Source organism: Micrasema longulum, unplaced genomic scaffold (assembly GCF_059751315.1).
Source record: "Micrasema longulum isolate JH-2025_06_02 unplaced genomic scaffold, ASM5975131v1 h1tg000114l, whole genome shotgun sequence".
NCBI lineage: Eukaryota > Metazoa > Arthropoda > Insecta > Trichoptera > Brachycentridae > Micrasema > Micrasema longulum.
This window is the reverse complement of record NW_028277320.1, coordinates 198,650-215,396: the sequence shown is the minus strand read 5'-3', so window position 1 is coordinate 215,396 and position 16,747 is coordinate 198,650. Positions and strand designations below refer to the sequence as shown.

The 16,747-nt window shown below is 35.2% G+C and overlaps 1 protein-coding gene across 10 annotated transcripts in view; it reads left to right on the top strand.

Moving 5' to 3' along the window:
• siz (Brefeldin-resistant Arf-GEF family protein schizo) overlaps nt 1–16,747 on the top strand; it is a 247,742-nt gene that overhangs the window by 152,373 nt on the left and 78,622 nt on the right. For 3 of the 10 annotated variants that reach the window (XM_088239221.1, XM_088239187.1, XM_088239195.1), the window contains exons 3-4: nt 13,514–13,724; nt 14,601–14,960. In XM_088239221.1, the coding sequence (XP_088095347.1) occupies nt 14,812–14,960 (149 nt within the window). In that variant the 5' untranslated portion in view covers nt 13,514–13,724; nt 14,601–14,811. Of the gene's footprint in view, nt 1–13,513; nt 13,725–14,563; nt 14,961–16,747 lie in introns of all 10 variants that reach the window. The other 7 variants (XM_088239230.1, XM_088239203.1, XM_088239254.1 and 4 more) reach the window with 6 other exon arrangements.

Here is a 16,747-nt window from a genome sequence, read left to right as displayed (position 1 = left end):
ACCGGGTATGGGGCCGAACTTCCATATATCATCTTACTCGATACAATATAATTTATACATACACCAAATGCACGCACATACCTACATATGTGAAGTCTTTTTAATACACGTGCTAACATTCACTTGACTTTGTTATTATTATTATTTTTTACTTTTTTTGGCCATTTTTTCGTTCTGTTTTCGTTTATTTTATTTTTAATATATCATACAATTTTTTCTCTCTTTTACAGGTTCTTTTTTATTTTTTTAGATACTAACTATACTTCTAAACAATGTTCTATCGTTTATTTATTTATATTGTATTTAAAAAAAAATTGTGGATACACTTATCTTTTTTTTTATACCAACTGTACTTCTAAACACTGTTATACATTTTATTTCTTCATATTGTTTTTTAAAAATGTATGTTGTTTATATACTCATCTTCTTTTTTTCATACTAACTTTACTTCTTAACACTGTCTTTTATTGCTTTATATTGTATTTTTTAAATTTTATGTTATTTAAATACTCGTGTTTTATATAACTTCCATGTATGTTAAAGCCCTATGGGCGTGAAAAATCAATAAAATAAATAAATTAAATCATTGTATTTTTTTTTTGGTCAGACTGCAAGAAATCGGTAGTGGCAATAAGTCCGCCAATTAACCTTGTATACCTTTGTTTTAATTTAAGAACAATTTTGTGTTACCTATCACATTGTATGCATTATGCATAATAAAGATTTTTTATTATTATACTCGTAAGTTGTAAATAATATTTTTGGTGTTCCTGATTTGGTCAAATGTACATTCATATTTCAATGTACCAAATAGGCCAATGAGGCATCATATTTATTTTAAATGTATTAATATATCTAATTTAAATTAGCACATTGATTCTCTATTTCACTTTCTCGGGGACAAACACACCGATGACCAAAAATGAAATATATTTGCTATAACTTTATCAAATTTCAAGAACCAATTATTCTTTAAGTATCTGAATAATAATTTTCTAGTGTTTTCATTAGTTTAAATTTTTTTTTTTTATTATTTTAAATTCTATTTTTATTTTTGTAAATAGTTTTTAACCTCTGCCTATGTAAATGCCCTTTGGGCGTTAATAAACAAATCAAATTAATTTAGGCTTGTTTAAGCAAAATTCGACTTCATAACCACAAGAGTTAAAATCGCGTTTGATAAATTTGTAGTTTTAAAAAAAATACCTGAATTCCGACGATTTTTTTATTTATTCAAACCATTATCGAAGCCGATGGGAAGAACGTCGGCCTGTAACACGGTTTCCGTTCGGTTTGATTGCTACATTGTATTGCCAATTACGTATTTAAAAAGCATTTTTAAATTTTGGAATACCCGCACACAGCCACCCATTGCTGCCCACAGCCACCCACTGCCACCCGCGGCCGCCCACGGCCACCCACGGCCGCCCACAGCCGCCCACGTTATGTGGGTTGGGCGGATATTAAACGTTTTACGTTGATTAAAGATAGAAGACTTTTACCTGATACGAATCACGGGTTACATCATCATTAATTATTGTTTTTATTCTGTACTTGCGGACCCGACAGACGTTGTCCCGCCCGAACGTTGGCTTGCCCGCTATTAGCTTGGAAAAAGACTTTTCATTGATAAGTACTTACTTTTCGGTTCCGGCCTTCAGACCTTGCCATTCCAGTGTGCAGCGACAGATATCGCCTTGTCAGTGGTCATCCTCAAATCATTCAAATCGGAGAGTATGGCCTCCTTGTCCTGGCTAAGTCCCTCAATTTTGATTGAGATCGTCGTGAATAGTCCTGAAGAGGGCGTTTTTCGGGTTTTCTGGGTGGCTGTCCGGTTTTAAAAGGATTAGCTGACTTTTGTCGTTTCCAGGGGGCGCCGAATTGCTTTTCGATCGGTTCGGTTAGTTTGATGGTTTGCAATCTGTCGTGAAGGCTCCTTTCTTGCCCAATTTTTGAGGGCAACGTTATTATTAAATATTATATTTAATTTTACAAACAAAACAAACAAACAAACCATCACGCCGTTTCCCCGTAGGTGTAGGCAGAGATGATAGAACGCCATATCACTCCATCTTTGCATACAGACCTCGCTTCCATACATTTTCTTATTTACGCACGCCGACTTTTCCTACTTTTGACATGTCCATCTTCAAGATACTTTAATTCATTAACTTTAAATTAATCGTAATCAATAAAATAAACTGTATTTAAGATGGGACTAGTATAGGAATATCGTGTCTATTTATTATACGTCAGTGGTCCTAAAAGTCCATAAAGCGAGCCTCTCCAGGTATATTAATATTAAATTATTAATTTGCAATAAATATAAATGAAATCACACTAACTATAAAATAAAATAAGAATCAATGGAAACAATTAATTGAAAGCATATTATGATATTAATGAATGTTTTAAAATATGAAAATGACTTCAAATTGTAAGTATTTCTCTTTTTAACTATCTAATGAGCCATTTTGAATATAAAAATATTTAAATATGTTTTTTTTTGTTTAGTACGTTCAAACCACCACTTTGCATACAACTCATACTTTTATGTCATTATCTTAAAAATAATACAGTTTTATTGATGAAAAACTGATTTGAATATTGAACACATCTTTGTGTTTTTTTTACTGTTTGTTTCACATAAATAATAGTTTGTCTCTTGTATTGATTGTTGCTTTGTGATTTATTTATCATATCGACGCCGGAAAGGAGCTATTCCAAAGAATCAATTAAAGTTTTTTTTTTAATTAATAAAAAAATCTCATATTCTCCTTTTATTTTTGCGTAATTCCTACATAATTGATTCAAAATAGAGTTTTTATAATTAAAAGAAAACTTTCACTAGCTTTTCTGTAAAGTTGCCTTCATGTCGCTTAGGGACTTTTTGCTTTCCACTGACCCTATTTGTACACCGATTCGAGGGTCATCTTTATTTTTTTAACGTTTGTGGGAGGGCCTTATATTGCACGCAATAAAAATTAACACACGCAGGTAAATTATATTTGTATACTTTTTTGTAATAATAATATTACTCACCCACCCACCCGATCCTCACGATGAGCACAACAAATAGTACTTTGAAGCTTGCACATTTAGAATAAAGTTCATTTCAACGTAATAATTTCAAAATAAAATCAAGTAAACTTTTACGATAAAAACATTTGCGACAAAAACGTATTTGACTAACGAAGCGATACGCACCAGACGCGAACATGTGAAGCGGCTGGTTAGGAGAGGGGTAGGGGTTTGTGGAGGGACTGCTTGTCCGAGAAATTAAGGATTTACTGCATTTTGAGATTAAAATTTTATTTTTTTTGAATGAAATTTTGGAATGTGTTTTTAGGGTTTTTTTAAAAGCTTACCATGGAATGTTCCTCTGAAGTTTCGCTATCTGGCCCTGAAAAACCGTGTATAGTAAACAGAAGTATGTATACGCTATTCGATTTTGATACAGCAATAGCCACCTTATGATGGAAAAAGGGCATCGCACTCGGGTGTTTAAAGTCCAAACATCTCGAAAGATGAACAGTCGGTACCAAGTCTTAGTATTGATGGATGAATGGAAGATGGAATTATTTGGTAGCGACCGAGCGATGTTTCGGTTTCGGTTTTGGCCAATAAAACAAGTTTCGGTCACGGTTTCGGGAATTGGTCGAAGCATTGGCCCGCGTTCGAGATGTGTCAGACAGAGGCTCGTGACTCTAAGTTGTCGTGAGTTCTAAGATCTTTCATATTTATATTTCTGTAATCCTTTTATATTTACTCGGTGAAAACCAAATGCCGCATATATAACGCCTGTATAACACTTATTCCCCATATATGGATGTGAATCGTGGCATCTCACTAGGGCCCGAACCAGCAATTTTTTTTTTTTATCGAATTGAAAACATATTATACATAATTTTATATAATATTCCCCGGGAGTTTAAAAAAAAAAACTCATTTAGGGAGTCAAAATGAGTTTTGAGAAGAGAATAGGTGTCTCAGGGGTGGTATCCTAAACCACTCTCGTGGCACGAGAAAACAGTTTTTCTCGAGTGTTTTGTATTAAAACAACGAAAACATCTCTCGTGCCACGGGAGTGGTTCAGGATACCACCCCAGAAGAATCTTAGGTGTGCGGTGTGCGGTGTGCGGTGTGCGGTGTGTGGTGTGTGGTGTGTGGTGTGTGGTTTGACTTTGTGCAGAACGAGGTAATAAGATAATGGACGCAGCAAACTCCGGTGACAACTTTCATCAAGCGGAGGCGATACGGTTGGCTTGGCCATGTACTGCGGATGCCTCCTGGGCCCCGATAACAATGGGAAGTTAACAGAGTTATCTTCGACTGTCTATAAAGAAAAAAACGATATTTGTGTATCAAAATGAGTATATTTGCATGAGCATTTAAAATAGCTTCATCGGTAACCTATAATTGAACATGTCTAAAAGAAAAGATGTATGCACATTCTGCTTTTCATACAGAAAACTTAATTTTACTTTGTAGATAAAATTGAAGATAAATGTTAACTTGCCATTGTAATCGGAGCCCAGAGAGTCTTAACCACGCTTGCCTACTTTAAAAGGCATCATGTTCTCGACGTCCTGGACGTCTACTGCTGACTGTTCTTTGGCAGTTCATGTCAGAACTGTGGGACGCAAACCTGACTTGGGGGATGCACAGGAACCGGCAGTCGACAGAGATGCCTGGAGGATCTTCGTGGCCACCATATACTTCAACTAAGGAGCGGACATGGAATGATGTTGATGATGATTAATTTTTAACAAGTTAAAGATCCTATAGCGTACATTGAAGAACTGTCACATATAACATATTTGTTGAATACTTATTATGCATAACTGTATGTTTTCTAAATAAAATAAAATGAAACAAAATCAAATATAAAATAAAATAATAACGAACCAAAATACGCTAAAAATAACAAAATTTACGTATTAAATTGACGCCTTTTATTTCATTGACTCTATATTTAAACTTATGTTAATGAGCTCGTAAGGTTTAACAATAAAAATGCCTAATTTTAGGCGTTTTGAAGTGACTTTGAACTTATTCAAATAAGTTTCGGTTTTGGCCGAAACTAGAACTGAACCCGAAATTCGGTTTCGGCTGAAAATCTTAAAGTCGGTCACTATTATTTAGTGATCTTTGAGTTAGAATTTGAATATTCACCATCTGAACTTTGCGTGGACCTATTATGGGCCTATTACAAACGCCCACTACTTCCTCTCGAGAAACATTATGAAAACCATTTGAAAGCTTGTCAATAATCACAAAGAAAAATAACGCCAATTATCATTGATTGATTAAGAATTACCACATCCGTCAGTAGGTATGTATATATAATTAAAATAATAAAAAAATGTATTTGTGTTCTTATAATTTACCTAATTATTTAAATTTTGGGGGCCATTTTCAACGAGTTGTAAATAACTCACTATTGGAAAATTGACGTCAAGTTGGGATACAGTGGGGCTTGAACCTCGGACCTCTGAACCGTGAGTCCGCGACCTAACCACAGGATCACAATGTCCACAACCCGATTTTGTCCACCCTGTGGCTAATCTACGCGTTTGGCGATCAAGCAAAATGTCCCAGGTTCGATTTTCGTGACTATGTGTGCATTGTACTTTTGTACAAAAATTCAAATTTCGGTGTACTAGCGTCTGAAGCGTAAAGCTATGAAGTGTTGCCGTCATCTAGCGGCCGTCAGATAGCGGTAGAAAACGTCATTAAAAGGTTGTCGGTACAAAGAAGATAGCGCAGGTTTTCTACAGAGCGTTGACTGTGAGCAGAATATCAAACAGCGGTGCCATCATTTTGCCTCGCCGAGTGTTCTACCCACTGCCATTATTCGCTGCATGATCCGTGATATCTACGACTCCGGCTCGGCGCCTAATTTCTTATTCTGCCTCTTAGACATACACCGAGCATTTGTCTTTCAATGGCTCGTTGCGTGCATTTTAGTTTCTATCTACTTTTCTGTGTCACATAATATATTGTTTCTAGTCCGTATGTCGGCTCCGGCAATACACACGATTCATACATAGACTTGTCTTTTTAAGTATACCGGGACTTGTTTATTTTCAAAAATGTACTTTAGTTTGCCGCAAGCAGCCAAACTTAGCCCCTTTCTTCTTGGCAACTCCTCTGTCTGGTTATCTTTACCGAGTTTGAAAAATGTAACATGATTAGAATGACAGTTGTCAGAAAAAGTGACGACATAACTTTGTAGTAACGTCAAAGGAGTTATTTATATTGACACACGAAAAATCATTTATATCTAGCGTGTTAATTATTTTTTTAAATACATATGTGTGAAACATAAATCAACATTAATGTATAAAATCAGCTTTAAAACTAAAATAAACCCAATCACTAACGACGTTCTTACAAGGATACACCATTTCGCAAAAACGTTAAATATGGGACATATTGATTAATGTAAATTGATAGAATAAAAAAATAATTTATTTGATGTTGTTTATGCAAAAGTATAAATGTCTCATTTTTCGGTGAATAATTGTGTTAAACACACTATAATAGTTAACATATTACAACAGAGATGAAGAACATTTAAGAAAAGGTAATATAGAAGTCTAGGCATCTACAGGGCTTATGACCTGTCAATGGCTGGTTTAAGTGGCCACTTTACACGCTGTGTAACATTCACCATTCTGCCTATATTTGATCATCTATATTCCTTCAATTCTTTCATCTGTTGATGTTTGTCCCCAGGGAGTTGAATCCAGTCCTTGTCTACAAAAATTTGGACAAACTCAAAATATTACACTATAATAATAAATTTTCGGAAACAGAGTTTCATGATTGCATGAAATAACTGATAAAATCGATTTGATCAGTGATCAGTGATCAGTAATTTCCCATCACTAATGAAATTAGCTTGACAGCTGTCATTCTAATCAAGCTATATTTTAAGTACCATAGTTTATCTAAATTGTCCGTTTTCCGCCGCAATACGATTAAGTTTTGTAAAAATAACTTAATAAACTTAGTTGAACAGTTAATAAAATAATGTGACTGCTCTCTTTAAGTTGACATCTCTGTTCGCCGCTAACACTGCCGTCTTGTTACGTCCACCCCATCACGTCATGTCGTGGTCGCTAGATAACGGCACCACTTTTTAAGGTAACCTTAGGCTTAAGAGTCGTTATGTATACATGTATAGTTCGTGCTTTAGCAACACCCCCTTAAGTAAAAATGCCTTGTAAATAATTTCATCATCAAGTTTTCATGAGGAACTTACTGTAGCTACTCGTATGTAGGTCAATCGTAGACCTATGTTAATAAAGTCTTCATAACGTGACTAATAATTAACTATCTTATAATGGAAAAGACAGATGTCATACATTATTACTGGAGTTAGGTACATCTCTCGGATCTTATTGAATATATATTTATAACTTTTTATTTAGAAAATATTTTATTCAATCTTCTCAAGGAATTTTGGGAAAAACCCGGCTAACTTTTTGAGGCACGGATTTTTATTTAAGTAAAAAAAAACATTAATGACAATTATTTCATGATATAATTTTTTAAAAATGATTTATTAAAAGAAAACAACTGCCATTATTTATTTGACCAATTAGCGCTTGCACCCTCTTGGGAATCTTCAGACTGGTAAATATTATACAGCGTAAGGAATATTATCTCAAGTGTAGGTACATTGTATTTGTATGAATAAATGTTTTTTATCTATTTTTAAAAAAGTCAAAAGAGATACAAAGATAGATAACATAATATTTCAATGAAACAGAGCGGGACAAAGTTATTAAAAAAACATGTTTTGCCGGTGTACTGTAAAAAGGATTCTATTACATAAAAATATTTATTGTTTTATTGCAACGCCAAAATACCAAATAAAATTGGTTTGGTTTTTAATTTAACAACAAACGTGTAACGGATGGTTTCGGTTTGCGCTTGCAATTCCCGACCTGAGTAAATACGGCCCGTTATATTGCTGTAAACTGTAGCTAACTTTGTAGTTGATAATCATAGAATATTCCCATAGAAATTTCCCTCTCTGTTGCAACAAATTTAAATATGAATGACTCCCTAGGGAGAAAATCCAGCCAGTCTGCAAGCATTTGGACATACTCAAAACATTGTTTAAATAATATTGCTTATCCGGCGTACTTCTAAAATACTCGTGACAAAATCATTGGAAATACCTACCTATAAACCACTAGTACCACTTTTTGTGAAGTTTTGAGTTAAAACTGCTATTAAGCGCACAGTGGTCGTTTTGTTTGGCCAAAGATATTTGTGACCTAAAACTCCCCCGCCCGTACCCGTCGTTTGGCGCCACGGTGCGGTGTCACACGACACTGCTGATATAATCGCGCTGGAGGCGTTTATTCCACGATATAACCCAGCTATAGCGTCATCGTATTTCATTATCATCACGCTACAGTCAGCAGATCGTTTGTAGGGTACTTAATACACATCTCCACCTACAATAGACCTGATAGTGTCTTCTGACAGGTCATAAATTTAAACCGCATATATGCGTAAAACGCGTGCCTATGAAATGCCTATTAAAGGTGAAATGAGAATTTGGATGACAGCAGTGGCAGTGTACGGAACTTTGACACTTGAGTTATCATGATATTATTAGCGACGGTGGAAAGGCAAAATTTACTCTTCATTAAATGTAGCCAACTTTATAGATAGGCCAATTAAAGTTTTTTTTAATTAACCCTTAAAACTGTGGTAAAAAATCCCTTTGCGCGCGGTGATGTAACATCGTGTTACCACTAGTAAAAGACGGAATATTCTAAAGTTAAGACATTTAAAAAAAAAACATGGGAACATACTAGAGATGTATGTATGTTTAATATGTGCCTGTGTTTATAAATTTTGTGTTTTTATTTAATATTTTTTAGTGTTACATTTTCTCAATTTTTGAAATTTTTGAAATTGTTCAATTATTTATTTATTTTATTATTTTATTTTGCATTTTTTGTTTCTTTTTTATGTTATTTTGTAAACTTACCAAACACAAGAGCCAGACTCTTTTTTGGCAAGTTCAACCTTAAAACCCGTATGCAGAGACAAAACTTAAGGTGAGGAAAGTACATTCTAATCTCAAATGCGGAAAATAACCCGAAGGTGATGACAATAGAATGTACTTTCCTCACCTTAAGTTTGGTCTCTGCATACGGGTATAAGTGTTCCATTTTTTTACTGAATGTATTGTTTATTTATGCTGATAAAGGTTTTTATATTTAAAAAAAATACTATTGAATAATTCCTTTTCCATAATTTATTTAAATAAACATATAATTATTTTATATCAAAATAAATAAAAAATCATAAATACGCCGCTCATATTACGCGCGTGCGTTCCCCATCACTGTTATCAACCGATCGAAGATTGAATCCGTCATACACAACATCCGCCTCAGAACAGCGTCTCTGTCTTCCTTGTTCTATCGTCGTGCTCTCTCTTATGCAGATGTGTTGCTGAATTAGCGGATATTCATTTTTCGCGTACCAAGAACAAATATTTTTTGCATTAAAATCCAGCATTGTTATACAAATTTTACTTTCTAAATCCAGTGTGTAAATGTTTATTTGAAGATTACAAAAAATACGAGCTCATCGTTTCAAAAAATAAGAGATATATATCAAGTCTTGCGTCCCATGTCGACTAGTGTGACATCACAGCCACACAAGAGTTAATAAAAAACTCATATTTTATTTTTTTATTTCAATTGTGTAGGAATCACGCCAATGTAATAGGTACTTCATCATCATCAGCATCATTCCCTTTCCGCACCTAATGATGCATAGGGCACTGCATTGGTACACTAATCGCAGTGTATCTTGAACATTTTTCTTACATGACGGTAAGATGATCAGTCTTATGCTTCAGGTACCAGTTCAGAAACTATGAAATAATAGGTACTGAAATATGGGATATTCTATTTATTAAAAAAAAACTAAAAAAAACAAAAAGCATTAATCGGCTCTTATTACTTACTACATGTCGCTTAGTAAATGTTGTCTTTCTACCGTCGTTTATTATTGTAAATATTTATTATCAATATATTTATGTATTTTTCATTTATCGAAAACATACAAACATTAAAATACAAATTATCAAGTCCTACTGAACACCATAAAATGCAGTTCGTCAGCAGGTGCTTAAAGTTAAGTTTTAATAAATATACATAATCTTATCTCTTAAATTCTATAACATATAAAAACTCTTATTACTATGGAAAAAATAAAAATATGTATTCCCATGTACATCGAAAAAATGTTACACGTAGAAAAATTAAAATTTGTCCGAATAAAAAAGAAAAACACAAGGATATTTTAATGTAAAAAAGCACGTTCTAAAAGCCAGATTTTCAGTAGACGTCTTTCTCTTGAGCCTGATAAGTTTTTTTGTTGTTTTATATTTAATGAGAGCATATTATACATTTTTGGTAAATTGTACTCTAATTTTTCTTTTCACGTATTTATTATTGAATTTAGGGAGAGCTAGTCCATCTACACTAGTGAACCGAGTATTATATACATGCTCTAATTTATTTCTATATTTAGATAGAGACGCATGCTGTGAAACCAGCTTGGACCATAATAAATCTCTAACGAATAAAAAATTATAGATTTTTACAATAAGGATATTGGAATTGAATGTGTAATGTTTTTTTGCGTTTTTTATGTAAAAAAATCTTTATTTGCTATCTGTATTTTTTTTTTTTTCTCAACCAATAGATCACGTGGCGATGTAATCTCTACTCGATTTTATTTTTCCCCATTTTAACTGAAAGTCGTTACCCTGTAAAATCCTTTCGTCCAGGGTTTTGATTTTATTTCACACACAAAACTTTATTCCTTAATTTCGACCTAGTACAAGGAAAAATATTAAATTACACCATAATTGATATTGGTAAAACGAATGCACAATACATTTAATATTTAAATAATGTAGGTACGTATTGTTTTGTTTCCTGGTATCATCGATAATATTTTGTAGGGTATGGTGACGCCCACTGTCGGGTACCCCACTGCTCCAAATACTCTCGGTCCGACCGCGCTACGAAGCAGTGGCCTTATGCTGTAACTAAATCGTTTCGTAAATTCATTCGTGTCGTATGAGAGGGAACGAGGGCGAAATATGGTTTTGATTGCGTTTGAATGAGATGGATATATGACAAATGCACGAACTTACGAAACGAAATTGTGACAGAATAAGCCTGCAGTTTCTTCGTGTGAGGTGAGAATCGTCTCCGTAGACTTGTGAACCCGTCATATCGATACGCTCGATCGTTCTGATAACACACCTGGTAAATATTTCATCGTAAACATTATATTTCAACATTTTCGTTTGGAGATTTATTTTTTAAAGTGAGCGTAGAATTCTAGACATTTGCTTTGTTATAGTAACACTTAAAAAAAAACGTAATAAACAAAAATACAACATTGTTAATTTTATTTGACATATTAAAGGCTGTATGTAGTCTCATAAAAAGTAAGGCAATCATGAGATTTTACTGCTATGCAATATTTTATTGTTCCTGGACTTGGCACGTAGAGCCGCAAATGAAGTTGTAAAACAGAGCCCTATGCACCACTGCGTGCGGATATGGAAATTAATATGAAGACGATAAAATTAAACAACTTAGGATAATACTAACGACACACAAAATATATAACGGCTTAATCTCACAATCATAATATTAATTGTTTTGATTGTTTGTTATGTTTTTATTTCGTACTCCGGACTCCGGACAGACAATATTATAGATTCGTAAGAAGTATACGTTGCGGTTTATCGATTCTTTCCTAATCAATGGTAATTTATAATGAAAAAAAAACATTAAATTTTGATGGTAGTGCAATGTGTCGATAGCTTTTACAAACGTGCACACTTTGAGCACGTCAAACGTCACGACTTCATTTGACGTTTTCATATTATTTGTGTTTATTTGCTCTCTGTGTGTACTCAGTTTGCAAAACAGCTGCACGAAACCGGTCTATTTGTGGATACGCCGCACTGGAATATCATACTTCGTTATAATTTATATTCGTAGCGTGACATTGTCACTGTTTTTCCTTTATTCTAGTGTTCCACCCCCCGTATTTTATAAATGTTAACTCGCATGTACATAATGGAGAGTATCAACATGATGTATATTTTGTTGATGTAATGTTATAATAACTCATACTTTGTAGGTATAGTCTTTTGGTGGTGGTGTTACAGATCTTTACAAGGCTTAAACCTTTGCAACGTTCCCTTTCAATTAAGCGCAATAACTATAATAGTCCCAACATCACCTGTCTCCGATAACCTCTCGGACCTTGAGGCAGGTGGTGCAGGCCCCGGAGTACGGGCAGCGCATGGTCCATTGAATAAGTCCTCTATTTTGAGTAGTAAGTTCCATTTGCCTTTGATAGGACATCATAAAACAACATACAGACACGAGTTATAATAGATATATATTATTTTATTATATATCTTATTTTCCTCGTGCCTCTCCTATCGGAGATCGGCAACCATCATTAGAATCTCTCCTCTATCCTGGGCCATTTGAATCAACATTGCTTCATTTGTTATTCCAAACCGCTGCCGACGATTTCTCAGCCATGATGCTCTTTTACGTCCCATATCCCGTCTACCCTCCATCTTTTCTTCCACTATGAGTTGTTGGAGGGCATATTTTTCTCCACGGAATATGTGACCGAAGTATGCGGCCTTTCGTCTTTAGCCAGTTCTCTATCTTTATCCATTATGTTTAGTACCCTTTCGTTGGACACTCGATCAGCCCATGAGATACGCAAAATTCTCCACATTTTAATTAATGCCTATATTTTATTTACCGCAGAGATTTCGAGAGTCCATCCTTCTACTCCATATAAAGCACAGATAACACATGCTTTTTTTTTTATTTGAAGCACTTATAGTGGTGTCAGCATATTCCGCCATCGCTCGAACAGGGGTGAATGGACCCACCCTGCAGTGGCTTGGGGAAGCGCGTTGTTAGAGCTTTTCAGGCGGTCCCATAGGCTCTAGGCTCTTTGGCGAAGTAGGGCAGCGAAGGTGTTGTTAAACATTTCGAAGGCACTGCAGTACCTAGGCAGTTCAAATAATTGCCTATATGCGTTATTATAGGTGACCCTTAACTTATTCCACGTTGCTTGCGTATAATTGTTCCATAGTTCCTCTGTATACAGCTCTCTATCTCGTCTCAGTTGAATGGGAGTTTATGCATTTTGTCGAAAGTTGACATCGCCATCTCAATTCTGTATTTTATTTCAGAGTCTGGGTTCTACTCTTCATTCAACCAGCGGCCCGAGAACTGAAAACGAGAGATCTGTTCTACTTACAATTTGCTGCAAACGTTCAGCGGTCTCAGCGACAACGACAGTGTCGTCGGCGTATCTTACGTTGCTCATTACTTCGCCATTTTATCTGTATCCCTCAGTCATTGTGTCATTACGATTTATCTAATTGTTGATTTCGCTTTTGTTGCAGAGTCCGCATTTCTCGGCGCCGTGCAGCGGCCGCGGCCGGACGACTCCGCCGCCGCCCGCAGTCCGCAGTCCGCAGCCCGCCGCCCTCCGCCGACTGAATGTACTTGCTCCAGCTTACCTCAGACTAACAGCACTCGGCCCCGGCCCCTTCTCGCGCACCTCTAGCCCTAAGTGTAAACTACCAGCATCCGCGGTGGATACTCCTGTCCTGTGTACATACATACATATATCAATGTTTGGGTGGTGTGTTGGGCTTGGTGGGGTGCTCATGCGGTTACGTCTCGGTACAAAGTAAATGCTTAGACACGGTTAAATCATGTCCATTGAACTCGTATTCAATTCGACGTAAAAAAAAATGGTTTAGAAAAATCTGTTTCTTCCACCGGTTGTTTCATCTAAACTCATATAGGCTTCTTTGAGAACCAACGCGCTGCGCAATAATTTTAAAAAGACGTATTACTCGTACCTATTTCAAACTCGAGCGTTTTAAAAAAATATATGGTTAATTTTAAATGTATTATTAAGTTCTGGGGGTGGTATTCTGAATCTTCTCTACCCCCTACAAAGTGATTAATTTAAGGATTTTTATTTTTTGCATGCGTTTACACTTCGCTTCATATCTGGCCACACTGATGGTTAAACGTCAAATAAATATGAACACGTGAAATCAAACATGATGATTTTCATTAAGAACATTATTGCGACCTTAAGCATTATCCAAAACACTTAATTTAGTTTAATGGACCAAACCGTATTAGTTTTTTTTCCGTTTTTTGAACAGTTTTATACATCATTTGACGTTTAATCATCAGCGTGACCATTATATGAAGCAAAAATTAGTAGCATGTTTAAAATAAATATCCTCAAACTAACCACTCTCTAGGGTGTAGAGAAGATTCAGAATACCACCCCTGGTCTAATGTTAACATATTAGATAAATTGATCAGTGAAATCGTTAAAAATTTCAAATTTTTAATTGTTGTGTTTTCCTTTGCCGTAGGCTCAATTTTCTATTATGACGTGTCTAACCACTTACTTTGTATCATACTAGTTGTAAAGCATTTTGTAATCGTATTATCCATCGATAGTAGAACTGTCACAAAAAACATTAAGTGAATCATTGTAAAATCTCATCCGCTTCACGCAAATGCATCAACGGCTGTAAAGAACTATGGTATCCGAACAGCGGTCGGCATGAAGATCGGCGAAGGAGACCTCTTCCGCCGGCCGAGTTATGTCCGGGCCCCGAGCGCGGGCGAGTGAGTAGGCCGACGGTCGGTAGAGGCAGAGAAGCGCGGGATGGCCACCATGGACCTGTCCAACGAGATAGTCCGCCTGCGCGCGGAGCTGGAGGCGGTGACCGCGCAGAGGGACCTGCTGCTCTGCGAGGTGGCGATCCTGAGGCGAGACCTGGACTTCAACGAGCTGCGGCAGATGCAGGATGAGAGGTACATTTTACAACCACTAAATAACAACTGTATCTAAATAAATAACACTTTCTATCTTTTTTCAAATTCTATTTTTTTCGAAAGTATTTGAAAAATCATCTTAAAATAAAGTCCTTAAATAAGTCCCGCTGAATAAAGAAATTCAGTGGTTTTTTTTCTATTTTTTTTTATTCGTTAATAGACTATTAAACTAAGACACATTTTTTATGCATCGTATTTTTAGCGCATAGAATTAAGAATAGTCCAGAAGTAGCGTAGAATCATATTTAAATACACCGGATTGTGCTCAAAAATCCCCATCACTTTCGCCGCGCGCATGCGTGAAGTCGCCGCGTAATGTTGCCAGATCGCGAAACATATTATCATAACACAAATGTAAGATATATCTTTTTTTAAGTTCTCTAAAATTTAATTGTACACGCGGAAACATTGATTGACACAACATACTAGATAAGGGAAGGGTCATTTAATAAGAGTAATTGAATTAATGAACTTTGAACTTGAACTTAAAAATGTAACAAATTTTATCTTACATAAAGCGAATATTTTTATGTCATGTTAAATAATATATGATGAGCAAAGTAGCGTAAAAAATTTGACTGCCCTGGCAACACTAACAGAATATCCATTTTGTTTTCTTTGACAATCTGACAGATGGAGTTTTTTTTTAATTTTGAAGTAATGCATTTGCTACTTGCACATGCATTACTTAAAACACACACGGTATCACCCAAAAAAGAAACATATTTATCCCATCTTGTTTCTTTTTGATCCCAGAAGTATTTCTTCACTTTAAAACAATACAACACGGCATAGTTGAATTCAAATCGGGAGTTGTGTACTGAGCGACGTTTACATAAACTAATGGGTCAAAACGTAAAACTACTCCTTAGAGTAGTTTAGTCACCTTCTGTTTGATGCGCGTATGCGGTTTCTGGATTATTTTTAATTCTGTTTCAGCGCTATAATATTTTAAGTTTTGTAATTTTTAAATTACTTCGTGTGTGACTTCTCAAGTTGTTCTTTCCCTTTCCACTCGATGAGTTCTGCCGATTCGTCAGTTGACATACCGTAAACCGGAAATCTACCTATCTTACCATTGTTTGATTCAAAAGAACTAGTGACGTCATGCAAAGTAGTTCGTTGTTGTTAAAATCTTTTTTTTTCATACATTTTCAATAAACTTACAATTCAATGCTCTAATTTTTCCTGCTATTAAGAATACATTTTTTATACCCAATTTCCCGTAGGGCTGAACTTCCTCTTTGCGAGCACGCAATTCATCAGCAGGTTCTTGTATATTTTTATCTAGCCCTTCCGTACTAATAATAAATCTTCGCCCGTATTACATACAATGGGAAGTTGACAGTTATCTCAAATTTTATCTACAAAGTAACATTAAGTTTTCTGTATGAAAAAGAGAATATGCATACCATTATTTTTAAACACGTTGAATTACAGCTTACCGACGGCTACGCGACGAAGATACTTTAAATTTTCATACAAATATACACATTTTCCAACATAATTTTCGATTTGTATACAGTCGAAGATAACTCTGCTAACTTTCCATTGTCAGGGACTCCGGGTTTTGTAATTTTTTACTCAGAGTAATAACGCATGCTGTCAAATAAACTTATTTTTATTGTGGATAACTTATATAGCGCCATTTTCATAATTTACTTTAAGGGCGCTTTACAATTTGATTCTTTGAATACCAAAATAATTTTAGATTTCGATGAGTGGAATGTCATAAGCCAAAAAACCATTTAATGTACTTCTTAAAT